The sequence below is a fragment of the Balaenoptera musculus genome, chromosome 2 (genome assembly GCF_009873245.2).
Source record: "Balaenoptera musculus isolate JJ_BM4_2016_0621 chromosome 2, mBalMus1.pri.v3, whole genome shotgun sequence".
Classification (NCBI taxonomy): Eukaryota; Metazoa; Chordata; class Mammalia; order Artiodactyla; family Balaenopteridae; genus Balaenoptera; species Balaenoptera musculus.
In genome coordinates this window covers 368,892-396,628 of record NC_045786.1, presented here as the reverse complement: position 1 = coordinate 396,628, position 27,737 = coordinate 368,892, and the positions used below count along the sequence as shown (strand labels likewise).

General features: G+C 40.4%; 1 protein-coding gene and 1 long non-coding RNA gene across 7 annotated transcripts in view; one reads left to right on the top strand and one right to left on the bottom strand.

Moving 5' to 3' along the window:
* ODAD2 (outer dynein arm docking complex subunit 2) overlaps positions 1-22,155 on the top strand; it is a 243,943-nt gene extending 221,788 nt beyond the window's left edge. For all 6 annotated transcript variants that reach the window (XM_036841365.1, XM_036841363.1, XM_036841362.1 and 3 more), the window contains one exon: positions 20,633-22,155. In XM_036841365.1, coding sequence (XP_036697260.1) covers positions 20,633-20,746 — 114 coding nt within the window. In that variant the 3' untranslated portion in view covers positions 20,747-22,155. The remainder of the gene's footprint in view (positions 1-20,632) is intronic.
* LOC118889571 lies at positions 1,634-13,368 on the bottom strand. Its single transcript, XR_005018578.1, has 3 exons — positions 13,163-13,368; positions 2,821-2,890; positions 1,634-1,750 (listed from the first exon to the last, which is right to left on the bottom strand). It is a non-coding gene; the product is annotated as an uncharacterized LOC118889571 (long non-coding RNA).
* Positions 22,156-27,737: the final 5,582 nt, after the last annotated feature.

Sequence of the window (27,737 nt, the reverse complement as noted above, 5' to 3'; positions counted from 1 at the left end):
TCTTTCAATAGGAGCATTTATTTTTATTTATGTTTTAATTTTTTTATATGGACCATTTTTAAAGTCCTTATTGAATTTGTTACAATATTGCTTCTGTTTTATGTTTTGGTTTTTTGACCATGAGGTATGTGGGCTCTCAGCTCCCTGTCTGGGGATTGAACCCACACCCCCTGCATTGGAAGGTGAAGTCTGAATCACTGGACTGCCAGGGAAGTCCCCTCAATAGGAGCATTTAGTCCATTTACACTTAAAGTAATTATTGCTAGGTATGTATTTACTGCCATTTTGTTAGCTGTTTTCTGGCTTGTAGTTTCTGGTTTGTAGTTCTCTCTGTTCCTTTCTTCTTCTCTTTCTCTCTACCTTTGTGGTTTCATGCATTTCTTTAGTGTTATGTTCAGCTTCTTTTGTCATTTTTCTTTTTGTGTATTCACTATAAATTTTTGCTTCGTGGTTACCATGAGGTTCACATATAACATCATATGTATGTAATGGTCTGTTTTAAGTTGATAACAACTTAAATTTGAACACATTCTAGAACTTTACTTTTTATTCCCCCCATCATGTCTTATATTTGTATGTCACCTTTTATATCTTTTAATTGTATGCATCCCTTGACTAATTATTGCAGTTTTATTTAATTTTACTTTTGTCTTTAACCTTCATACTTGCTTTATATGTGACTGATTCATTACCTTTACTATATATTTACCTTTTCCAGTGAGATTTTTTATTTTGGTATGTTTTCTTGTTATTAATTAGAACCATTTCTTTTCAGCTTAAATAAGTAAATCCCTTTAACATTTCTGACCTAGGCTCTCATTCTCCCAGCAGATCATTTAAGTTGTCTTTTCTCTTCTCTGCCTTTTCTTCTTAAAAGAAGGAAAGATTCTCCTAAGTTACTTAGTTACCAATCTGAGTGATTTAGTTTTCTCTAGGCTATACCTTAAAAGTCAGCCCCAGATCTTTTTTGCATGTCAAAAACTTGGCCTAATTATTACGTTCAGGCAAGAGAGAATAGTGACTCAGACCACAGCTGTGGAGATAGGCAAAAGAGGTCCAACTCTGGGTGCATTTTGAAGGTGGAGCCAACAGATTTGTTCATGTCTTGGATGAGGGCCATGAGAAAAGAGGAAGCTGAGGATACGCCAATGTCTTTGGCCCAAGCAACTGGAGAGATGAGTTGACATGAATCGAGATGGGGAGGCTGTGAAAAAACGGGTTTCAGATGGGAGAATCAGGAGTTCAGCTTTGTCCATGTAAAATTTAATGTGTATTTTTATATACAAGTGGAGATGTCAACTAGGCAGTCAAATGGTCAGAGGTCAGGTCAGAGCTGGAGATGTAAATTTTATCATCATTCCACTCCTGGATATAATATACATCATATGTACAACTTACATTCATCATATATATGTATACACACACACAGTTGACTTTGAACAACATGGGTTTGAACTGTGTGGGTTCACTTATTTGCAGACTTTTTTCAATAGTTGGTTAAATCCATGGATGTGGAACTACAGATACAGGGGACCAACTATGGGACTTGAGCATCTGTGGATTTTGATATCTGTGGCAGGTCCTGGAACCAATCCCCTATGGATACTGAAGGATGACTGCATATATGTATATATATTTATTTACATACACACATATAACTTGTCTCCAAAAAAACTTACTTCTAAATATTTTTTCACAAAAGTGATTTAACAATAGGACACAGACAGCCACATGGACTTTCAATCTCTTCCTAAAGGGAGAAAACACAAGTTAAATGCAGGCACTGTATCCAGAATTGATAACAAGAGGGCATTTTTCTTAGAGTCTGGAGGAAACCTATGGACTATTCCAAGTAAGATAGCAAATTGAACTCCTGAGTTTAATTTTTCTTCCTTCTGAAATCTACTAACAAACATTACATTCAAGAAACTTAAAAAAAAAAAAACACCAACAGGGACAAGGAAAATTGGAGAATTGCAGAGGAGAATATAATAAATTTGTATATGTTGAAATTCAGTGGGAGAGTGGCAACTGCCCAGCAGATCTGAGGAATAAGAATGCAAAGTCAAACGTGGGGAAAACTGAGACCACACCCAATTTACAATGTGGAAGCCTCAAAATATCAGTAACTAGTAGTACTAAAAGTACCTCTGGAACTGTTTGGTAGGGTTGAGGGTGCAGGCTCCAACAAGGAAGACTGGGTGAAAGCTAGAGCCCCTTGTCCAACTCCACCCCCACAGAGTCACCACTGTCCCCAGCCCAGCATCTGTCTACAGCGGGTAAAACAGTGTCTCTGGGCTGGAGGACAGCAGCCACTGTGAGGTGTGGCTACTCTACCCAAGATGGAGATTAAGCTCCATTGAACGGGGCTCTCTGTCCCACTCACTCACAAATCTCTCGAAGCCAATCCTTTACTCTGCTGGCTAGAGTTTGAAAAGCTCTTTCTTGCAGAATTTGACCAGCTCAACACAAAAGCTATCAAGATATTGACCTGGGGAGAACTTCAGCCAGCCTTCCCAGGGCCTCTGCTGGCCTGTGGGAAACTGTTGTGTGAATTGGAAAACGATATTTCCTCTGGGTAGATGAAGCTTTGCTAATGTCAGACTTGAAAAGCAGATCACAGTTTTGTGGGAGGAAAAAGGCATCCCTTCTTTCAGGAAGACATAGCCTCTGACCAGTGTTCATGAACTGGTAAATAAGTGAGGGCTGCATTTCAGCCCCCTTCAATCTGGTGCCTTCATAGAGAGCACCATTCTAAGTGGCCCTGAGACCACCCCAATCACCCTGTAGTAAAGCACAAAGTCAGCAAGCCCCACCTACCTACTCAAAATCTCCAATCATCCAATGAGTAACTGCATCTAAAGGATGTCTTGAACCTGTAAAATAGAATCTGAAACAAACAGAAACAAACAAATTAATCCTTGGAAGAAACAAAGTGTAGCACAGAGAAGAAAAAAATCAACATCCTCAGAGTGATATAAAAGGTATCACATCCATGAAACCAGAATAGGACTCTATTAAAAAAAAAAAAAAGAGCATTCAGGAAGCACAAATTCAATAGAATAGTCGGAAAATAAAGGTAAAGAAACCTCCCAGAAAATGGAGCAAAAAGATAAATGAAAATAGGAAAGATTAAGAAAAAGAGAACCATGCAAAAGACATAACTTCGTAAGACTGGCTTCAGAAGGAGATAATTGAGAAAACGGAGAGGAGGAAATGGAATGAAATAATTGGAGAATTTCCCAGAACTGAAGTGCATGAACCACTAGATTGAAAGGGCCTATCAGGTGCCTGTATACAGTGGATAAAAACAGGCCTACGATGAGATACAGCATTGTAAAATTTCAGGACGTTAAGTACACACACACACACACACACACGATTTTGTAATCTTCAAAAGAGAAAGAAGGAGAGAGAGAGAGAGAGAGAAATCACAAACCAAACATCAAGAATCACTTTGGGCTTCTCAACAGTAACACCAGAAGCAAGAAGAAAATGGAGCATTGCCTTCAAAACTCTTCCAACTCCTCAAAAATTACTTCCAACCTAGATTTCTATACCAAAGCAAACTTTTAAATTACGTATGAAAGGAGTCATGTAAGTCTTAAGAGGTTTACCTCCTTTGCACATTTTTCAAGAAGCTACTGGAGGATATGATTATCCTTTTAGTATCTTTCAAACGTCTTCTAAACCTTCAAATAGAATACTGACAAGTCCAGCTCATATTCTAATTCATACTTTTGGTCTTGTTTGAACACATATTGGTGAAGTTCCTGGCTGCTCTATTTCAAGATCATTTTACCCCACAAAAGTGTTCTTTGAGCTACTAAGAACCAGAGGAAAGCCATAGTGAAACTCAAAGCAAAAATACAGAGCAGTCTCTTCCTTCTTCTGCAGCACCCGGCCTATATTCCGGCCACCAGAGCGCCCAAGGACTGTGAGCCCTGTCTCTCGGGTCTCCCTGATTTCTCCAGAAAGGACTCTTGGAACCTTTCACAGAAGCAGAACTTGACAGGGACTCAGAGACTCGATCCCACCGACCCATTCCTGAGAAACTCTGCCCTCACTTCTACAGAGGCGCTCATGCACATGACCCAGCCTCCACTGCCCAGGAGCAGCCTGACCTCGTCTTGAGAGGGTCAGTCGTTCCAGCCAATTGTAGACACTTTTCATCACTGTCACTTGTTACTAGTGTTGGGATGAGTGTACAGCTCCTGAAGTGTGTTTTCTACTAGAGTACTAATAAGGGCTAACAATCGGAGAGCAGTTACTGTGAGCCAGGCCTTGCTCCAAGAACCTTAAAAATATAACTTACAGATAATAATAAACTCGGGGTCATCACAGGTGGCCTCCCATGCCCATTCCCCATGGTCGTATCCTAGATTGCACCTTCTCCTAGCTCACCCCTGCCTTCCTCTGAGAGCAGTTGCAGGCTGGGCACTTATCTTTTTCTTATCACATCTTGTAAAGGTCAGGCAGGGGAAGAGATTAATACTAATAATTTAAAATATTAAATTATCAGTTTATTTCCCTTCTCTACCACCTTCTCCACCTTTCTTCACTTAGACTGAGTTACCTTTAACATCTTCCAACCCAACAGGAAGAAGAATACTTGAGTGAAAACGCATTTGAGTTCTGGCCAGCCTTGCAACTGAGTTTATAGGATAGTCTTTTGCAAGAAGGAGGTAGAGAAGTTTTATTCAATTATTCTAATAACACAAGAGATGTGGGTGAGCTCTGTTTTTTTATAATATAAATTAATAAGTTATATAGTTTAGCCTTACCTTTCTGTGAATATTTAAAATTCCACTGACCATTTCCATATTCATCCAACTTCTCCTATTTCCCATTGCAAATATATTCCAGATCCAAGGCATTTATCCCATTTTAATTATCTCCTTTATGCCTTTGTTCATCCGTGGGGGTCTGATGTCCTTCTGGACTAGAGACGGACTCAGGAGGGGACTCAAATCTGAACAGAACTCATCATGTGTTAGAATGAACACAGACTTGTGTTAGTGCAACTTCCCTGCCTTATGCTTTTGTTCACTTAACAGGACACCACAAACCTCCTGTTAACATTAATTTCCAATATAATTAGATTAAAATTGCTTATTTGGATCAGTCCAATTGGAACTCTAGCAGAGAAAGTGAGCTGACAGCAAATTTTATTTTAATCTCTCTACTCAACAACAAACAACCTCCAATTCACGACAACAACAATAGTAATAAAAAGGATCATCCTTTATGAGCATGTAGTATAAGCACTTTACATTCATCATCTCATTGAATCCCCACATCTATCCCATTAAAATGGCATTCCTGCAAATCCTAATTTTACTTATAAGAAAACTGAGGCTCGAAGATGGCAGAGTAGAAGGACATGCTCTCACTCCCTCTTGTAAGAGCACCGGCATCACAACTAACTGCTGAACAATCATTGAGAGGAAGACACTGGCACTCACCAAAAAAGATACCCCACATCCAAAGACAAAGGAGAAGCTGCAGTGATACGGTAGGAGGGGTGCAATCACAATAAAATCAAACCCCATAATGGCTGGATGGGTGAGTCACAAACTGGAGAACACTTATACCACAGAAGTCCAACCACTGGAGTGAAGGTTCTGAGCCCCACATCAGGCTTCCCAACCTGGGGGTCTGGCGATGCGAGGAGGAATTCCTAGAGAATCAGACTTTGAAGACTAGCGGGATTTGATTACAGGACTTTAAGAGGACTGGGGAAAACAGAGACTCCACTCTTGGAGGGCACACACAAAATAGTGTGTGCATCGGGACCCAGGGGAAGGAGCAGTGACCCCATGGGAGACTTAACCAGACCTACCTGCTGGTGTTAGAGGGTCTCCTGCAGAGGCGGGGGGCGGCTGTGGCTCACCGTGGGGACAAGGACACTGGCAGCAGAAGTTCTGGGAAGTACTCCTTGGCGTGAGCCCTCCCAGAGTCCGCTATTAGCTCCATCAAAGAGCCCAGGTAGGCTCCAGTGTTGGGTCGCCTCAGGCCAAACAACCAACAGGGAGGGAAACCAGCCCCACACATCAGCAGACAAGCGGATTAAAGTTTTACTGAGCTCTGCCCACCAGAGCAACAGCCAGGTCTACCCACCACCAGTCCCTCCCATCAGGAAACTTGCACAAGCCTCTTAGATAGCCTCATCCACCAGAGGGCAGACAGCAGAAGCAAGAAGAACTACAATCCTGCAGTCTGTGGAACAAAAACCACATTCACAGAAAGATAGACAAGATGAAAAGGCAGAGGGCTATGTACCAGATGAAGGAACAAGATAAAACCCCAGAAAAACAACTAAATGAAGTGGAGATAGGCAACCTTCCAGAAAAAGATTTCAGAATAATGATAGTGAAGATGATCCAGGACCTCAGAAAAAGAATGGAGGCAAAGATCAAGAAGTTGCAGGAAATGTTTAACAAAGACATAGAAGAATTAAAGAACAAACAAACAGAGATAAACACTACAGTAACCGAAATGAAAAATACACTAGAAGGAATCAATAGCAGAATAACTGACACAGAAGCACGGATAAGTGACCTGGAAGACAGAATGGTGGAATTCACTGCTGTGGAACAGAATAAAGAAAAAAGAATGAAAAGAAATGAAGACAGCCTAAGAGCCCTCTGGGACAACATTAAACGCAGCAACATTTGCATTACACGGATCCCAGAAGGAGAAGAGAGAGAGAAGGGACCCGAGAAAATATTTGAAGAGATTATAGTCGAAAACTTCCCTAACATGGGAAAGGAAATAGCCACCCAAGTCCAGGAAGCGCAGAGAGTCCCATACAGGATAAACCCAAGGAGAAACACGCCGAGACACATAGTAATCAAATTGGCAAAAATTAAAGACAAAGAAAAATTATTGAAAGCAGCAAGGGAAAAATGACAAATAACATACCAAGGAAATCCCATAAGATAAACAGCTGATTTCTCAGCAGAAACTCTACAGGCCAGAAGGGAGTGACGTGACATATTTAAAGTGATGAAAGGGAAGAACCTACAACCAAGATTACTCTACCCAGCAAGGATCTCATCCAGATTTGATGGAGAAATCAAAAGTTTTACAGACAAGCAAAAGCTAAGAGAATTCAGCACCACCAAACCAGCTCTACAACAAATGCTAAAGGAACTTCTCTAAGTGGGAAACACAAGAGGAGAAAAGGACCTACAAAAACAAACCCAAAACAATTAAGAAAATGGTCATAGGAACATACATATCGATAATTACCTTAAACGTGAATGGATTAAATGCTCCAACCAAAAGACACAGGCTTGCTGAATGGATACAAAAACAAGACACACAAATATTCTGTCTACAAGAGACCCACTTCAGACCTAGGGACACATACAGACTGAAAGTGAGGGGATGGAAAAAGATATTCCATGCAAATGGAAATCAAAAGAAAGCTGGAGTAACAATACTCATATCAGATACAATAGACTTTAAAATAAAGAATGTTACAAGAGACAAGAAAGGACACTACATAATGATCAAGGGATCAATCCAAGAAGAAGATATAACAATTATAAATATATATGCACCCAACATAGGAGCACCTCAATACATAAGGCAACTGCTAACAGCTATAAAAGAGGAAATTGACACTAACACAATAATAGTGGGGGACTTTAACACCTCATTTACACCAATGGACAGATCATCCAAACAGAAAATTAATAAGGAAACAGAAGCTTTAAATGACACAATAGACCAGATAGATTTAATTGATACTTATAGGACATTCCATCCAAAAACAGCAGATTACACTTTCTTCTCAAGTGCACATGGAACATTCTCCAGGATAGATCACATCTTGGGTCACAAATCAAGCCTCAGTAAATTTAAGAAAATTGAAATCGTATCAAGCATCTTTTCTAACCACAGTGCTATGAGATTAGAAATCAATTACAGAGAAAAAAAGTAAAATACACAGACACATGGAGGCTGAACAATATGTTACTAAATAACCAAGAGATCAATGAAGAAATCAAACAGGAAATCAAAAAATACCTAGAGACAAATGACAATGAAAACACGACGATCCAAAATCAATGGGATGCAGCAAAAGCAGTTCTAAGAGGGAAGTTTATAGCAATACAATCCTACCTCAAGAAACAACAAACATCTCAATTAAACAATATAACCTTCCACCTAAAAGAACTAGAGAAAGAAGAACAAACAAAACCCAAAGTTAGTAGAAGGAAAGAAATCATGAAGATCAGAGCGGAAATAAATGAAATAGAAACAAAGAAAACAATAGCAAAGATCAATAAAACTAAAAGTTGGTTCTTTGAGAAGATAAACAACATTGATAAATCATTAGCCAGACTCATCAAGAAAAAGAGGGAGAGGACTCAAATCAATAAAATTAGAAATGAAAAAGGAGAAGTTACAACAGACACCTCAGAAATACAAAGCATCCTAAGAGACTACTACAAGCAACTCTATGTCAATAAAATGGACCACCTGGAAGAAATGGACAAATTCTTGGAAAGGTATAACCTTCCAAGACTGAACAAGGAAGAAATAGAAAATATGAACAGACCAATCACAGGTAATGAAATTGAAACTGTGATTAAAAATCTTCCAACAAACAAAAGTCCAGGACCAGATGGCTTCACAGGTGAATTCTATCAAACATTTAGAGAAGAGCTAACACCCATCCTTCTCAAACTCTTCCAAAAAATTGCAGAGGAAGGAACACTCCCAAACTCATTCTATGAGGCCACCATCACCCTGATACCAAAACCAGACAAAGATACTACAAAAAAGGAAAATTAAAGACAAATATCACTGATGAATATAGATGCAAAAATCCTCAAAAGAATACTAGCAAACAGAATCCAACAACACATTAAAAGGATCATACACCATGATCAAGTGGGATTTATCCCAGGGATGCAAGGATTCTTCAATATATGCAAATCAATCAATGGGATACACCATATTAACAAATTGAAGAAGAAAAATCATATGATCATCTCAATAAATGCAGAAAAAACTTTTGACAAAATTCAACACCCATTTATGATAAAAACTCTCCAGAAAGTTGGCATAGAGGGAACCTACCTCAACATAATAAAGGCCACAGCAAACATCACTCTCAATGGTGAAAAACTGAAAGCATTTCCTCTAAGATCAGGAGCAACACAAGGATGTCCACTCTCACCACTATTATTCAACATAGTTTTGGAAGTCCTAGCCACGGCAATCAGAGAAGAAAAAGAAATAAAAGGAATACAAATTGGAAAAGAAGAAGTAAAACTGTCACTGTTTGCAGATGACATGATACTATACATAGAGAATCCTAAAGATGCCACCAGAAAACTACTAGAGCTAATCAATGAACTTGGTAAAGTTGCAGGATACAAGATTAATGCACAGAAATCTCTTGCATTCCTATACACTAATGATGAAAAATCTGTAAGAGAAATTAAGGAAACACTCCCATTTACCACTGCAACAAAAAGAATAAAATACCTAGGAATAAACCTACCTAGGGAGACAAAAGACCTGTATGCAGAAAACTATAAGGCACTGATAAAGAAATTAAAGATGAAACAAACAGATGGAGAGATATGCCATGTTCTTGGATTGGAAGAATCAATATTGTGAAAATGACTATACTACCCAAAGCAATCTACAGATTCAATGCAATCCCTATCAAATTACCAATGGCATTTTTTACAGAACTAGAACAAAAAATCTTAAAATTTGTATGGAGACACAAAAGACCCCAAATAGCCAAAGCAATCTTGAGGGCAAAAAACGGAGCTGGAGGTATCAGGCTCTCAGACTTCAGACTATACTACAAAGCTATAGTAATCAAGACAATAGGGTACTGGCACAAAAACAGAAATATAGCTCAATGGAACAGGATAGAAAGCCCAGAGGTAAACCCACGCACCTATGGTCAACTAATCTATGACAAATGAGGCAAGGATATACAATGGAGAAAAGACAGTCTCTTCAATAAGTGGTGCTGGGAGAACTGGACAGCTACATGTAAAAGAATGAAATTAGAACACTCCCTAACACCATACACAAAAATAAACTCAAAATGGATTACAGACCTAAATGTAAGACTGGACACTATAAAACTCTTAGAGGAAAACATAGGCAGAACACTCTTTGACATAAATCACAGTAAGATCTTCTTTGATCTACCTCCTAGAGTAATGAAAATAAAAACAAAAATAAACAAATGGGACATAATGAAACTTAAGTTTTTGCACAGCAAAGGAAACTACAAACAAGACGAAAAGACAATCCTCAGAATGGAAGAAAATATTTGCAAATGCATCAATGGACAAAGGATTAATCTCCAAAATATATAAACAGCTCATGCAGCTCAATATTAAAAAAAGAAACTACCCAATCCAAAAATGGGCAAAAGACCTAAATCGACATTTCTCCAAAGAAGACATACAGATTGCCAACAAACACATGAAAGGATGCTGAACATCACTAATCAGTAGAGAAATGCAAATCAAAACTACAATGAGGTACAGAAAGTGATGGAAGGTTGTGGAAAATGTATCCTGAGAAAAGTTTTATGCATGGTCAGGATTAGCGAAATTTAGATTGAATTTAATTAAGTAAATGGATTTTGTTGTTAAAAATAATCTAGTATAAGACTAGAGTTTGATTTTCTCTCTCTTTAGAGCACAAAGTTTCTTGGAGTGCTGCTTTTGATAACAGATTGTGTGAATTTCTGTGCTCTTAAGTGATCTATATTTTTTTTTTGAAATCTTTTTGTGACTTTGGTTAAATGACAAGTATCATTTCACAGTGATCTCGTGTGTTTTAGAAACTTTTGATATTTTTAACAAAATTCCCAAATACCAAGTTCTAACTAAAATTCTTTTAAGCTCCAGCTAACTCTGGGGTACTTATTTCAAAGGAACCTGAGGAGTGTTAAACTAATTAGGCTTATTTGGTATGTTAAATTACTTGAGAAACATTGTCAGGTGATTGGAGATGAATCTTAGGTTATAATGCATAAATAAATGTCATTAGTATAGATATTCCAAATTTTATATGGAATTCCTAAAAATCTATTATATCCTGGTATGTTATCAGTCATAATTCTAGTTATTATTTTAAAATATTGTATGTCATAGAAATAGCAAACTTTCTCATCAATTGTATTGTAATCAGGTCTTTAACCATACTATTTAAAATTTTGTCATTTATAGACAAAAAAAAAAAAAAAAAACTACAATGAGGTATCACCTCACACCAGTTAGAATGGGCATCATCAGAAAATCTACAAACAACAAATGCTGGAGAGGGTGTGGAGAAAAGGGAACCCTCTTGCACTGTTGGTGGGAATGTAAACTGATACAGACAGTATGGAGAACAGTAATGGAGGTTCCTTAAAAAACTAAAAATAGAACTACCATATGATCCAGCAATCCCACTGCTGGGCATATACTCAGAGAAAACCATAATTCAAAAAGACACATGCACCCCAATGTTCACTGTAGCACTATTTACAATAGCCAGGACATGGAAGCATCCTAAATGCCCATCAACAGATGAATGGATAAAGAAGATGTGGTACATATATAGAATAGAATATTGCTCAGCCATAAAAAGGAACGAAATCGGGTCATTTGTAGAGACATGGATGGCTCTAGAGACTGTCATACAGAGTAAAGCAAGTCAGAAAGAGAAAAACAAATATCGTATATTAATGTATATGTGTGGAACCTAGAAAAATGGCACAGATGAACCAGTTTGCAGGGCAGAAATTGAGACACAGATGCAGAGAACAAACGTATGGACACCAAGGGCGGAACGTGGCAGGGTGGGGTGGTGGTTTGATGAATTGGGAGATTGGGATTGACATATATACACTAATATGTATAAAATGGATGACTAATAAGAACCTGCTGTATAAAGAAATAAATAAAATAAAATTCAAAAAAAAGCATCCTGCAGAAATCCTACTTGGAATAGTATGCCACAATAAAGTGAAAACATGTACTTTACACAAATGAGAAAAAAAAGAAAAGAAAAGAAAAAAAACTGAGGCTCAGGGAAAGTTACCCCAGGTCATACACAGTGAGGAGAATATAAGCCTCAAAACCAGACTGTCTGAACCCAAGGTGTGAACTCACAGCCACTACCTTCCATAATCTATGACCACGTTCGTTTTTCTTTTTTACTCCAGAGAATTACCTTTGTCACTTTGATCTACCCAATAGCAAAATGCAATTCTAAACAACCGTGTCCATTTGTGTCTTTTTATCCATCCTTATGCTATCTTTTCTTTGGCATTCTTATCCGGGAAACCTCCGTAGACACAAATGTTCTTTATATTTGATAGGAAGAAAAATGAAAGAGTGACTTGAAGCTGTTCCAAGTGACACTGTGAGCTTCTGCCCAGGGCGTGCAGAGACTTGTCGCTTCCTTTTCCTCTAGCAGAGAGCAGGGTCCCATGAACTCCTGATCCAGCCAGAAACCAAGTCATTCTCCATTTCTAGCATTCTGTAGAAGAGGGCTGTTAGGGCACTCTTTTTATGTGACCTATTTCTCCCACCCAGGACAGCAGACCCAACACTCTATAATCTCGTGTGTGTGTGTGTGTGTGTGTGTGTGTGTGTGTGTGTGTGTGTGTGTGTGTGTGTGTGTGTGTGTGTGTGTGTGTGTGTGTGTGTGTGTGTGTATCTGGGTGCAACAGCACTCTAGTGGAAGGCTCATGTAAAGACAACTTGAGGGAAAGCCAGAGGACAGACCTACTCCAGTGTGAAGGAACGTCTACACAGAGAGGGCAGCGGATGGAACCAGCAGACCCTCCCAAGCTCTGTGGACACGGCCCTTGGATCACAGGGCACGTGCTCCTGTCACCCAGAGGCAAGCAGACACCGTGGAAAGGCAAGCTCCTTGCTTCACTTCACCGAAAAGCACAATCAAAAGTTTTGCCCCAACCAGCAAATGTGAAACGTGTTTTGAGGCCCATGGCTCTGGGGAGCTGCCACGTGAAATGAGTTACCAAGGCTCAGAGTTGGGGTCGGGACCCACCCAGAGTCTCTGCAGCAGAGCCCAGGCCGCCGGACAGCCAGGAGGCCAGCGGCCCGGAGGACAGGGCCCAGAGGCATCGTGTGTTCCCGGGTCGCGCAAACCTCACCTCAGTGCCTGCGAAACTGACAGCAGAAGAAGGGTTCCGATCAGCTCTGGGAACGCCAGAGTTTTCTGGGAAACCCGCTGAGCTCGGCGTGCATGCAGGTATTTCAGCGCTCCTCCGGCTCTAATGAGAACTCCTATTCCCAGCCTGGGTTCGCCCGAACAATGTCAAGTCAAACCACAAGAAAATGTGTTATCACTCAAATTGGTACTTTTCATACAACTGAAATAGTACATAAAGTCACGAACTGTTAGCTGTAAAAGTAGAAATTGGACACAGACTCCGATTCCCTTGCTACCTTTGTCTCACCTTCCAGGGGATGTGAAGCTCGGGTCACAGCTGCATTCTGAGGGCATGTGCCTTGTGATCAAAGCCTTTGCCACTGGAAGAAGTACTCGTGGGCCCAATCCACAGACCCCTCTCGGTGCACCTCCCCGTGTTCTCGTTCACACCAACGCTGTGAAAAGTTAAGTGTTTTAATGATGTTTTAAAGTGCTCTGTGCAATTAAGTTCTAAAGCAAGGGAGCTGGTTTTCCTTCAGTGTATATATGAAACTCCCAATAAATTTAAGGTCTCTGGGTATGTTTGGGGGAGGGGGAGGATGAAAAAGAGGAAAGTTTTTGAAAGGAACAAACACTTCAAAAAGGTAAATTGGAGGTGTTTTTCCTCCTTATAAGATTTTTAAATGTTTTTATAGTTGGAAAAAGTCTACAAATCAAAAAATATATACTGGAAAAAAAATGCATACCAATTCCATAATCACTTGTTTCCAGTTTGCATCTCACCTTCCTAAGGAAAGTACTCCTTTTGAGTCATGACCGCAAAGTATCACATGCCACCTTCCCCTTGCCACGTGTGTTAGTGATTTGAAAACATGCTGCTCTTTCCTTTCTGCTAGCTGCCCCTCAAATGCAGGATTTTGCACTAAGTTTCCATTATGTGGCTGTTTATAGTCATTTTAAAGCGTTCCTCCGGGTGCCCTAGTTTGCTTGTGAAGCTCTTAAGAAAAACGTATATTCCTGAGCCTAATTCAAAACCAAGACACATACACAGTACATGTTGTTCAGATAATGGTTTGGGAAAGTCGCACATCCTTACTCAGTTTGTAAAGCAGCATTAGGTACACAGCCTCTGGAGGTATTAACAACGCAATGAGTAGCATTCATTAACGGCAAAATAAAGTTCAGGGAAAATAAATTCAGAAAGCAGCATCACCCAGAGAGGGTCCTAGGAATGCCTCTCAAGCATCAAGCCCTTCCTGCCTTTAGCGGGCAGAGAATGTTACACGTCCAACTCTGCACCCTTGATTGAGAACGTTCCTGGCTAAGGAAAATGGCCAGAGCAGGATAAGATTAACCAACAAAGAAAAAATCCCAGTGCCTGGCACATAGTAAGCTTGGTAGCTAATAAAACCGTTTCACGCTGTACAAACATCAGGTAGCCTGTGGCCCGAGGCCAGTGAGTCACTGAAGCCATGTTTAAGGGGGCAGCTGTCACCTCTACCACATGTACCTTTCTAAGCCATGCTTTTCTCCTTTCATCTATTTTTAAACCTTTCACCATCGTCTACATTTTAGTCGTTTAAAACACTGGACTGCTGGGCTCCCCTGATCAAGCTTTTAGGCCAAACATTCACTCACCAGCATGTTGGATATGGAAGGAAACCTCACGGTGAGAGCGAGAAACTGAGGCAAAATTAATTCCCCGAAGAGCAGTAGTCCTTTTGACGCACTCAGGAGTAGAAGTTCGGTAATAGACAAAGTCATTTACGCAGTTGGGTCATAAAAGGTACTGGCATTGACTGAACACTGTGTTCTAACACAGCGTGTGTGACGGCACAGGGCATGCCCTCCCAGCAGCCCCGTCCAGTAGACTCCGGGGGCCGCCAGCACGCCACAGGCTCTGTCACAGACACAGGTGCCAACAGCATGCCAGACGTTTCACACTCACTGTTCACTGGTTTAGGTAATGTGAAATTATGTAACTGGCATCAAGGGCTTGGGAATAAATGCATCCGACTCTTGGAAAGCTAGAGAGGGAACCACAGAACAACACCCAGGTCTGAGGGGGAGCATGGGCAAAACGCCGGCCCGTTCTTGGCAGGCATCAGCCAATGGGCTGCTTTCCGAGGGAGCCGTGCCAGGCAGCGGCGGCAGTGGCTGAGGCCAAGTGAAGCCTGGACCATCGGTACCCACGGAGTCAACCAGAGACAAGGGAGGGCCTGGAGCAAGTGCGATAGGGGCAGACGGACCACAGGGCCAAAATGCCTGCTTCCTTGTTCTTCTCCAGCTAACCAGGGCTGGGTTCCAAAGAATAAATGCCAGAACCAGACTTTGGAACTGGTGAAGAAGTCACCATGATAATGGATGGCGATTACGGAGCACTTGCTTTGTCCTGGGCCCTTGGTTTTCGGGATTCGAATGCATAGCCTGTACGAAGGCAGGCTCCCATGGTCCATTCGTGATGGGGACGTGCAGTCCGAGACACACAAGCCTGGCCGCCCAGGAGCAACTGAAAGTAACTGTTATCCTGGTTTCCCTCTCTCTTGAAGCTAGAGAGCAGTCATGTACTGTTAAGCTCTTTGAAGTCTCCTACCTTTGTTCCGCTCAGTATCTCTCTCTCTCTGAAGTTGCTCCCAAATAAGCCCCCTACTCCAAGCTCTCCAAACCCTCTCTTCAAAACCGGGTGGATCCTCTGCCCTCTCTCTGCCTTTCCCCTTTCCTTCCCATCTGTTGTTGCTTCTCTCCACAAGGAATCCTCTGCCCTTTCTGGTGTAACGTCTCCCTGCCTGTGCTTCTCCAGTTTCCCCCCTCACACACGGCCTCAGGGAACAATCAGACAAAACTGGAAGAGGGGAAGGGGGGGGCGGATACAAAGATCAAAAGATAGAGAGACCGCAAGAGCCTGTGAACACAGGTGGTCAAGCACCTTTAAAGGTGTGTACTGTCTCATCCATCTTCACGATGACCCTCAGAGGTAGGTGATCCCATTAAACACATGAGAAGGCAGAGCCGAAAGGTTCCGTACCTTGCCCAGTAAGTGGAGAAGTCAGGATAGAAATCCAAGGAGCTGCAACCTCAAAGCCCACGGCCTTGACTACTATTTGACACTGCGTTTTCTACAGAGGAGCTGGACAGCATGAGGAGCCGTCTAGTTCCTCACTCAGGCAGGTAGTTGGGGTTCACAGCTGGAGCTCCATTCCACGTCTCCCCAGACTTAAAAAACCAACCACAGAAACTGCTGCGGGAGAGGCCCAGACTAGAGCAGAGTGAGGCAGGCCGTCCCTGTGAGGCAAGCTGAGGTGAGTTCTCCGTAGCAAGCCTCTGCCCCTGTCGTCCTCCAGTTTTCTGAAGAGCATATGCAGGGCAGTTGGACACTGGACCCTTTCTACATCCCATTTGCTTGTAGAAATCAAGCTTTTAAGGTGGCATCAGGCCCCCTAATCCAGGGCCCAGAAACATCCACAGGTAACTGACATTATTCATTATGATGACATGACTATAATGTAAAAAATTAATATAGTAATAAATATTGTCTATTAAAGTGATTTAGACTGGTGGGAGAATGTTAGTGCTGTATTTTATAAGACAGTGGAATCAGCGAGGGAACTCATGAACTCATATTAATCATCTACTGTACTTGGGAAAAGGAAGGAGAAAACCCTCAAGTGATTATATAATTTGCCGAGAAACTGATTGGAACGTTTGGTTTTGATAAAATAACTAACTTGAAGATTGGAAAGTAGAACGAAGGGGAAAACAGGCCCCCCTGCGAATAAAGGAGTATTTAGGCTCCCTCGACGTCAAGCTTGGGATGCTCTTAGTTAATGATTTAGTAATGATGCGGCAGCGTGAGCTCCCCACGTTTACAGCAAGCGCTCCACACATGAAGATAATGGAAGGTTACAGTGATGAGGTGGGAGACTAAAATCTGTGAGAGCATGAAAAAAAAGTGGTGGATGAACTTCTGTGCTAAATACACATTCAGAAGAGACAGTCTAAATTTCATGTCGTCATATCTGCTTTAAAAGCTTTCATATAATAGTAAGGTGAGGCATAGACAAATAAGTAGATTGGTAAAAATACCAAACTGTAGATCAAGAGTTGAAAGTTGCAAGCTAGGAAAGGGGTTCAAGTGTGAGCTGCTATAGAAGGACTTTTAAGCTACGCGCTGCAGTAGCCAAGGAGAGCTGGCTACTACTCTGCTCTTCCTTCCACTTTTCCACTATTTCCTCTTTCTGCAGAGAGAGAGACAGAGACAGAGAATGAGACTATAAATTAAGTGTGTTCATGTGTGTGTGTGTGTGTGTGTGTGTGTGTGTGTGTATACAACTGTGTAACAATCTTATACTGACCTATATTCCCACGGCCACATCCCGGACTTTGTCAATTCTCAAGACAACCTTATCTATAAATCGTAAACTCCAAATAATCCATTCTCAGACTGTAATGTCCTATTTTTCAACTTCTTCCTATGCTTCATTCCCACTGACACTGTTGTCCTACTTCGCTGAGTCCCTCTTCCTAATTGTCCCAGATTATCAGTAGACTTCTGTTTTACTTCCCTTCCAGCCCAGCCCAGACTGCATCGCTGTTCAAATGAATTACAATCCTATAACATATGTCCTCCGTCCTACATCCTACACCTCGGTTACTGAATGATGCTGGAGAAAAACTCTCAGTAACACTCTTAGAAGATAAACGGAGGCATTTACGAGAGTCTATTTGAGCAAACATTGATTCAACTCAGGCGGCGCCAAATCGAAAATGGTTAGGAGGGCTCCACCAGCAGGAGCCAGGGGGTGGTTTCTACAGAGACGATGTGACCAGAAGTGGCGTCTGGCTGCCTGTCGCTCAAAAGCCAATAAAGAGGCAAGGTTGGTGGAAAGGAGAGTTTGCTTCATTTTGGATGCTGGTAGCCGGATCGGGGGTGGGGGGAGGGTGGACCCCCCGTCCAAGGGCCTACTCCCTCCCACACCCCCCTGACAATCAGGGGGCAAGAGCTTTTACAGACAGAGGGAGGGGGCTGCGTGCAGAAACAGCACAGTCAGCTCTGACGGTCATCTTGACATTGGTCACGCGGTGGTCTGACCAGAGTCATCTTGATCGTTTAAGTACCTACAGGACGGCTCACAGGACATGGCTCAGAATATTACCTATAGCCCTTGAAGAGGAACTAAAGGTCCTTGACTTTGCTTAATGACTAAACTATTTTTATTTAGTCTTGTTGGACTGTTTTCCTTTGTTTCTGCATTTTCTCACTACTCTGATTAAACTTATTCTTTGGCTTAAGGAGGCTTAAGAAACTGGTAAGAGAATGAATGAAAAGATGGACTGTAGAATCTAAACTGGTTATGGAGGAAGTAAAGACAGGAGATGGTTTAAGAAAAAGTACACAGGCCAGTGGGCTAGAGGTCGTGATGAGAGCAAACAAGTAAGTTCAATGGCCAAATCAAAGAGTCTGGAGGTTGGACCGTTGAGAGTGATGAAAAATAAAAATAAAAATAAAAATAAAATAGAAATAAGAACCAGGGTGTGACCCTGGAAGTGGGGGCTAAAGTGTGGTGAAAATCACTGACATGAGGAGGTCAAGAAACGGAGAGGCCAGACACCCTTCAATACCCCAGTGTGATCAAGGTCTCCTCTTGTACAACCTCCTAAATGTTTCACATTTTGCTTTCCTATTTAAGTCATCTGTCTACCTGGAATGGATGTTTATGTATGAGATTACATACATTTACATTACATTTTCATTTTCTTCTCTTTGGATAACCAGCTGTCCTTGGGCCATCAGTTGAACAGTTTAGTCCCTAAATATCCCTTGAACTCATTCCTTCCATGCTGTTTCCGGTTCTGCTCTACTCAGTTCTTATCGCCTCTGGCCTGATGTGTTGCAGTTCCCACCAGCCCCCTCTCTCCACAGTCCTTATTCTATTAAGTTGCCATAAAGTTTATCTTTCTAAAATACAAATATGACCATGTCACTCTCCTGATTAAAGTGCTTCAACAACTTCCTTTTATTACCTGCAGAATAAAAGCCAGACTCCTAAGCCTGCCATATTTAAGATGTTTCACAATATTTTTCTTTACAATATTTCTTTCCTTATCAAGACATCCTCATTCTATGACATTATCCACATTTGTACTCAAAGGCTACTGTATGAAAAATGTTCAATTCAAATTACATTGTAAATCTTTCATCAGAACTATTAGTTAGAATTATAATTGATAGATTTTAAAAGTTCTAATTAATTTACTTGATATTTATTTGGCATCTACTGTGTATCAGGCACTACATGGTTTTATAAGATTCTTCCAGAGTTTACCATCTGAAGTAGGACAAAAAGCATTAATACAAGTCTGTGAAAAAGGGAAGAGTACAAGTATAGCAACAGACATTTAAGCAAACAACTATGAGAGTTCTGATGAGGGAGAAATGGCATTTTGTTTGACAGAAATCAGTGGAGGCTTTGTAGAAAAGTTAGCTGGGTCATGAAAGGTGGATAACAGAGAGTCAGAGAAGGAGATGGGAGGGCATTTTAGGTAGAATAATGGCACCAATCAAGGCAAAAGAAGTGGGGAAGCGTGACCTTGGAGTACAGGATGGAACAGGAGAAAGATGAGTGGCTAGAAAGGTAAACTGAGGCCAGAGCACAGAAATCCTTCAAGGACAGGCTAAGAGACTGGGCTCTAGTTAGCTGGCATTGGGAGTCAGTGAAAGTCTCTATTAAGGGGCTGATATAATTAGGTTGTGACACGATGGGGTAGACTGGAATGCAGAGAGATTAAGCCTCAGAGGATGCACCAACAGTCTAGGCATGATATGCTGCTGGCTTGTCTCCAGAGGTGGAAAAGCCACAAAGGATGCAAGAGAAATTTCAAAGCAGAAATTTCGAGCAGTTAGATGACCGAAGAAAGGAGGGAGAAACAGGTCTAGCTCAGCTCCATTAAATAAAAAGGTAAGAATTTCATGAGAAATTCCTGCATTTGATTAAGTACCATTTATATTTGCATTTGCCACAGTGGAATTTCTCGGCCTTTTTTTTGGTGACTTAAAAGGCATTTTCTGGGGCTTCCCTGGTGGCGCAGTGGTTGAGAATCTGCCTGCCAATGCGGGGGACACGGGTTCGAGCCCTGGTCTGGGAAGATCCCACGTGCCGCGGAGCAACTAGGCCCGTGAGCCACAATTGCTGAGCCTGCGCGTCTGGAGCCCGTGCTCCGCAGCAAGAGAGGCCGCGACAGTGAGAGGCCCGCGCACCGCGATGAAGAGTGGTCACCGCTCGCCGCAACTAGAGAAAGCCCTCGCACAGAAACGAAGACCCAACACAGCCATAAATAAATAACCCAAAGTTTAAAAAAAAAAAAAAAAAAAGCATTTCCTATTTAACATCATTCTTATAGCCTAACTTTACGTGTTTAGATTAATGGCTTTATTCTTATTTCCCTTCTCCCCCTGCTCCTCCGTGTGTGGCAGCTTCTACTGCATATGGTGGGGTCACCTGACCAGGATCTCCAGGAAGCCGCAGCTGGCTGTATATCCAACATTCGCAGGTTGGCTCTTGCTACAGAAAAGGCGAGACACACTTGAAACTTGAACGGACATTATAGCTACCAAATGTTACACGACACAGGCCATGTCACTCCCAGGGCCAGGAGGCCTCAACTGGGAAACATTTCATAGCAAATCCTTTACAAACAAATGTCTGAAAACACAGGAATTTAGAAATGCAAAGGATGCTGTTCATCCAAAAATTGTATGGGTATTTTTGTTCTATTTTAGGGATATGCCATGTAATGCCATGTAAAGCCAATATATTTGTGATAATTTTCCAGGAATTTGAGAATATATGTACACGGCTTGTGTGTGTGTATGTGTGTATATATATCGGCGATGCTTTTGTATTTGTGGTGATTTTAATAAAGATATGGCCTTCCTGTTGTGCATTTTTAGAGTCATTCATGAATGTCTTTAGAATTCCCTTTCTGTTAAACCAATCTAACTGTCTTGACACTATGGTTTTGTTTGTTTGATTGCTTGCAACCCACGGGAGAGCTCTGAGATGTGCTGATTTCACAAACTGTTACGGAATAGAATTCAGAGTTAAGCAGCTGGGCTGAGAGAGAGCATCCCGAGGTCATTCCAAGTTTCTCCTAAAACTATCAAACATCTGAGAAGACAACGTGTAACTGTCGCTGTACCAGATAATGCAAATCACAAAAACATAAGCAATGAGTGAGATTTTCACTTTTGGATTTCCAAAGTATAAACAATTAGATGTTTTATTTCCCTCACAGGATTCACCAACACTTTTATTGAAAGAATTAGTTTATGCTGATGTAAGGATAATATTACTTGACAGAAAACTGCTTTGAATTTCTGAACTTGTTTTCAGCACAAACAATACTTTTTAAAAAGTGGCTACAAAGGATTAATGGCATTTTATCAGGTTATAGAAACATTAGAAGCCACTTAAAAGAATCACATATGTAACCTTGGTGTGCTGCAATGTTTGGGAACTAACCGTCCCCAGCATCTAAAACTAGCGAGGAAAATAGCTTTGTACGCATCCACTCAGTAAACTGACAATCTCACTTAATGCTTTAAAGAGCAGGGAAGGTTTTATTGAAAAATATTAAGTACTGTGTATGTTTTTCATAATTTGGAGAGGATCATAAACTTAACTGAATTAAATGTAAATAATTTATATGAAATGAAAAGCCTGTACAGGATGAAAATTATACCAGTGGAAGATTCTCCGATAAAAAGGTAAGGCATTTCTGAGAACTTTACGGTTTTGTAAAACACCAATTCATCCTCACTGCTTTTCAAAGGAGGTTATAAAAGAGGATAATAGAAACAAGGAAATGGTATCAAGGCTAACAAAGAACAGAATTTAAATAATAGTGTAAATCCTTTAGCTTTAAACAGTAGTTATTTCTAATGTTAAAGTCACTGGTTAGCTGTGTTTTACTAACATTAAAAACACATCTAGAGGGCTTCCCTGGTGGTGCAGTGGTTGAGAATCTGCCTGCCAATGCAGGGGACGCGGGTTGGAGCCCTGGTCTGGGAAGATCCCACGTGCCGCGGAGCAACTGGGCCCGTGAGCCACAACTACTGAGCCTGCACGTCTGGAGCCTGTGCTCCGCAACAAGAGAGGCCGCGATAGTGAGAGGCCCGCACGCCGCGATGAAGAGTGGCCCCCGCTCGCCACAACTAGAGGAAGCCCACGCACAGAAACGAAGACCCAACACAGCCAAAAATAATAAATAAATAAAAATAAAAATAAATAAAATAAAAAATAATCAGGTTAAAAAAAAAAAAAAAAAGAACCTCACTGCCTCAAATGCATTAAGTGCCCCAAAAACACCTATGTTCCTCCTGTACTTAACTGTAAAAAGTGGAATTCTCTTACTCAGTGAGAAAGGAGTAGAAAGAGAACAACATTGTATATGATACTACCTAATGCTGTCACTGTATTAGGTACTTCCTACTTGTGCTCTCATTTAAAATACAGGAGAACTGGTAAAACGGCTAATCTCGTATCATACTAGGGTCTATCTAAATGGGCACAGTTATTCTGCAAGGACAATTTGGCAACGCACACCAGAAGCTTTTTAATTTTTTTGTGCCCTTTGGATTATGCCCACGGGTTTATGTACAAGGGTGTTCAGCACGTCATTATTTATAATGGTAAAAATGTTAGGGAAAAATTGGTTAATTCAATGATGGTGCAACCTCACCGTGAAAACATGTTGTAGAATAATAGTTAATGACATGGAAAGCTTTTCGCAAGACATTGTTAAATTGGAAAGCAGGTTCTGAAACAATGTATACAGTGTGATCACATTTTTAAAATTATATACATGTAGCTAGTCACAATGAAAGAAGATGGGACTTATACACACCACACTGTGATTAGTCAAAGAAGTGATTATTTCTGAATGGTGGAGTAAGAATGATTTTTGTTGTCTCTTTTGCTCATCTGTGTTTTCTAAACTATTTTACAATAAACATGAATTACTTTTTTAAAATAAAAACACTCTCAGTGAATTTTACTTTTTTATTCTTTGGAAACTTCTAAGGCAGACATTCTTCCTCATACTAACTTTAAAAGAGAGATCCTCAGTTTACAAATGGGAGACACAACCCATATATAAATTTTTTTTTTTTGATGAAAGAATGGTCGCTTCAACATCTAAAACACTATAATATACTTTAACCTACAAAAATGCACATTTGTAATAGCTTTCAACTACAACTAATAGTAGTACAGCGTACTTGAAGCATGCTGAAATGGCCCATAACTAAATTCTGAAAATTTTTTTGTCTAAGCAGCTGAATTCTATTCCAAGAGCACCAAAAGCAGACAAATGAAATAACTCAAAAAGTCATTGATAGATTGCTTTATACACACTGTTGTCTTGAAAAGAATGATTTTGATCCATTCATTTGTTTATTGTTGTAGATGCCTAAGACAAACAATATTGGGATTTACTGTTTCTTTATGTATTTTGCCTGAATTAGTCTAATAGAAATACACTTCCAACCAATAAATAAATATAGTACAGTTTCATAGACGTCTGTTCTCCTTTAAAGCATCGTGTTTTTCTCCTTTGTGCTTTTTTTTTCCTGCTCTGTTACATTAATTTCCCCTCATTCCAGCAATTGTTTTCCTTCTTTTTTTCCTCCATTTTACCTTCCGTGTCTCCAGTTTCTGCTCCCATTTTCTCTGATAAATGGTTGTTACATTTTCTGGCTCTTAAAATGCCTTATGCTTTAATTTCCATAAATGCAAGATGTAAAGTTAATATGTCAATGTTTCTGCTGCACAGCTCTCACGGCTGACTTGAAATCATGTAACAGATGGAATCCTTGTACTCCCAATCCATTATTTTCAAAATTTCAAGTAAAAGTAATTATTCTTTATTTGCATCTATCAAGACAAAAGGGAGCTTTTCTTTTGCCAGTTCATGCCACCCTGATTCATTAGTTGATAAAAGACATCCTTTGCACATTACATAATTGGCCCATGATGTTTGGAGTTAAGATTTGTCATTTCAGTTTAGATTTCTGTCCTAATTTATTTTCATGATTGAAAGGTATATTAGTGTGTATCAGCATGGTTCATACATATTCAGAATCTACAGCTGGTTAGCTTGCTCATAAAGAAAGACTATATATCAAAAGGGAGTTCAGACAAGATAGTGTGGATAGTTAAATGCAAATCCTATTTCATTATTGGAAGAAAATTGACCTTTGTCAATAGATCAGTTACATTATCAGTTACAAACCTAAATCCACAATGGTAAGGCAAGTAATGTAAATAATGAGTGAAAAGAGCTGGATTAAAAAAAATAATAATACTGAGACAATTGCCAATTGACCTTTAGCCTCCATGTCTGGGAGACAGAAGGGAGTGGTGGAGACTGTGGAGAAGTGGAGAGTGCAAATTACTAATCTCTAGCTAATTGTAGCCAGATCTTATCATTTTTCAAGAGAAATTCAGATTTTTATAGGCAATCACCCAAATTTTAAGTACTGGCAATTTCATTGCCATAGCAGAATACAACAGACTGGGTGGCTTAAACAACAGACATTTATTTTCTCACAGTGCTAGAGGCTGGAAGTCTAAGACCAAGGGGCTGACAGGCTGGTTTATGATGAGACCTCTTTCCTGGCTTGCAGACAGATACCTTCTTGCCGTGTGCTCACAAAGAGATTAACCTCTGGTGTCTTTTCCTCCTATAAGGACACTAGTGCTATGGAATTAGGGCCCCACCCTTATACATCATTTAATTTTACTTATCTCTTTAATAGGCCTATCATCTATCTCCAAATATTGTCACATTGAGGGTTAGGGCTTCAACATATGAATTTGGGGGTGGGGGACACAGTCCACACCAGCAACCATGCAGAAAAATCAGAAAGACTCTGTGAGCCAGATACGGCCTTCAACTCATCAGTCTGCAATGTCATCACCTTACTCTATTAGAAGGAGAGTTTAAGTCCTGACATTAACATCCCTAAAGATGCCTGGAGCTAATCAATAGAAAAGCAAGGAAAATAATTTATGAAAAAGAGCACATGTCAAAACCATCTTGGTTCATGTAGATTCATATTATGATGTCAGCACTACAAAATGCAGCATTGAACAGGTTGACTTCCTCAAACTGACTGAAGCTTGGAAAAATTACTCTGAGGATGTAGATAATCATAATTAGGTTTAGGGTCAAAGAATAGCAGAGCTGGAGACACCTTTAGAGCCAACTCCCTGCCCTCTATCAGGCAAGTATCAAAGCTGCTCAGGACAGAGGCCTATTCTCTTCCAAAGGTTCTCCAGGTATTTGCTTCCCATTCTCCCTCAGACAGACTGGACTAACCAGTTTATGAAGATTAAAAGGGCCTTGAGAAATACTTTGAGGAATCAGCTTAATCCCACAGGCCAGTGTTCCCCAGGCCTCCTGCATGATACTAGTCTGGGGTATCCGTTGAAATGCAAAGTCTCGGTCCTGCCCCCAACCTACTGATTCAGAATCTCTGGGAAACCTGGAATCTGCAAACTTCCCAGATATAGTTACTGGATTTTGGGTATGGCAAAAAAATGTATACAAGGGTTTTCTCAAAATTAATCTGGTAGGGGTACAATGAATAGAATACAGAGAGGAAATGAGAGCAATGTACATTTTGTTGTACTGGGCCTACTATAAAGTAGACGGCTAAGACGAGGGAACAGGAATAGAAAGGTATCAGAACTGACAGTCTTAAAAGTTGGTCTCGTATACCTTAGAGAAGGAGCCCATAGTCATGAAACGAACTCTACCTCTATGCTGTTATACCATGAACCACCCCACATACCTCTAGAGCAGAAATATAAGACGAGCCATTGTGTAATTTAAAATTTTCTGCTCAACATCACTAATCATCAGGGAAACGCAAATCAAAACCACAATGGTTATCATCTCAGAGCCATCAGAATAGCTATCAACAAAATGACAAGAAATAACAAGTGTTGGCAAGGATATAGAGAAAAGGGAACCCTCTTGCACTGTTGGTGGGAATGTAAATTGGGGCAGCCCCCATGGAAGACAGTATGGAGGTTCCTCAAAAAATTAAAAATAGAACTACCATATGATCCAGCAATTCCACTTCTGGTTGTTTACCTGAAGAAAATTAAAATGCTAATTTGCAAAGATATATGCACCCCGTTGTTCATTGCAGCATTATTTACAATAGCCAAGATATGTAAACAACCTAAGTGTCCATCAATTGATGGATGGGTAAAGAAAATGTGCCGTAAATATATACAATGGAATGTTATTCAGCCATACTAAAGAATGAAGTGGGCTTCCCTGGTGGCGCAGTGGTTGAGAATCTGCCTGCCAATGCAGGGGACACGGGTTCGAGCCGTGGTCTGGGAAGATCCCACATGCCACGGAGCAACTGGGCCCGTGAGCCACAGCTACTGAGCCTGCGCGTCTGGAGCCTGTGCTCCGCAACAAGAGAGGCCGCAACAGTGAGAGGCCCGCACACCACGATGAAGAGTGGCCCCCGCTCGCCGCAACTAGAGAAAGCCCTCGCACAGAAACGAAGACCCAACACAGCCAAAAATAAATAAATAAAGAAATAAATAAAATTTAAAAAACAACAACAAAAAAAACTGTCAAGTTCTAACAACTTTAAAAAAAAAAAAAAAAGAATGAAGTATTGACACTTGTTACAATATGGATGGGCCTTGAGGGCATTACACTAAGTGTAATCAGACAGAAAGACAAATACCATATGATCCATATATGTGGAATCTAAAAAAACCCCCAAAAACCCCACAAAACTGAACTTACAGATACAGAGGACAGTTCAGTGGTTGCCAGAGGCGGGGGTGTGGGGTGTTATAAAATAAATAAGTCATCGGGATGTAGTGTACAGCATGGTGACTACAGTTCATCACACTGCACTGCATATTTGAAAGTTACTAAGAGAGTAGATCTTAAAAGTTCTCATCACAAGAAAAAAAATTTTTCTAACTGTGTGGTGACAGATGTTAAGTAGACTTATTGTGGTGATCATTTCACAATATATACAAATATCATTATGTTGTATACCTGAAACTAATATAATATTATATGTGAATTATACTTCAATAAAGTACATACATTGCATACATATATAAAATAAAATTTTCTAGTCGCTGTAGTAAAAAAAGTAAAAATAAAACAGGTGAAATTAATTTTAATATGCTTAATTTAACCAAATGTATCCCAAATATTATCATTTAAACATTTAATGAATAAAAATTACTAATGAAATATATTACATTGTTTTTCACTAAATCTTTGAAGTTGGTGTGTATTTTACAGTTATAGCACAGTTCAATTCAGGCTAGCCACATTTATGTGGCCACTGGGTCCCATGTTGGTATGTCTTAGTCTACACACTTGGTTAGGTTAAGGGGTTTCTTTTACCAATACTGTTTTAATTTATGCGAGTTTTCACTATTTCTTTGGGTTATGCCAGATCATCAGGCATCTTGTCTTAGTGCTTTTTCTCCTTCTGACAGACCTCTCAGAGTCATGCTATTTCT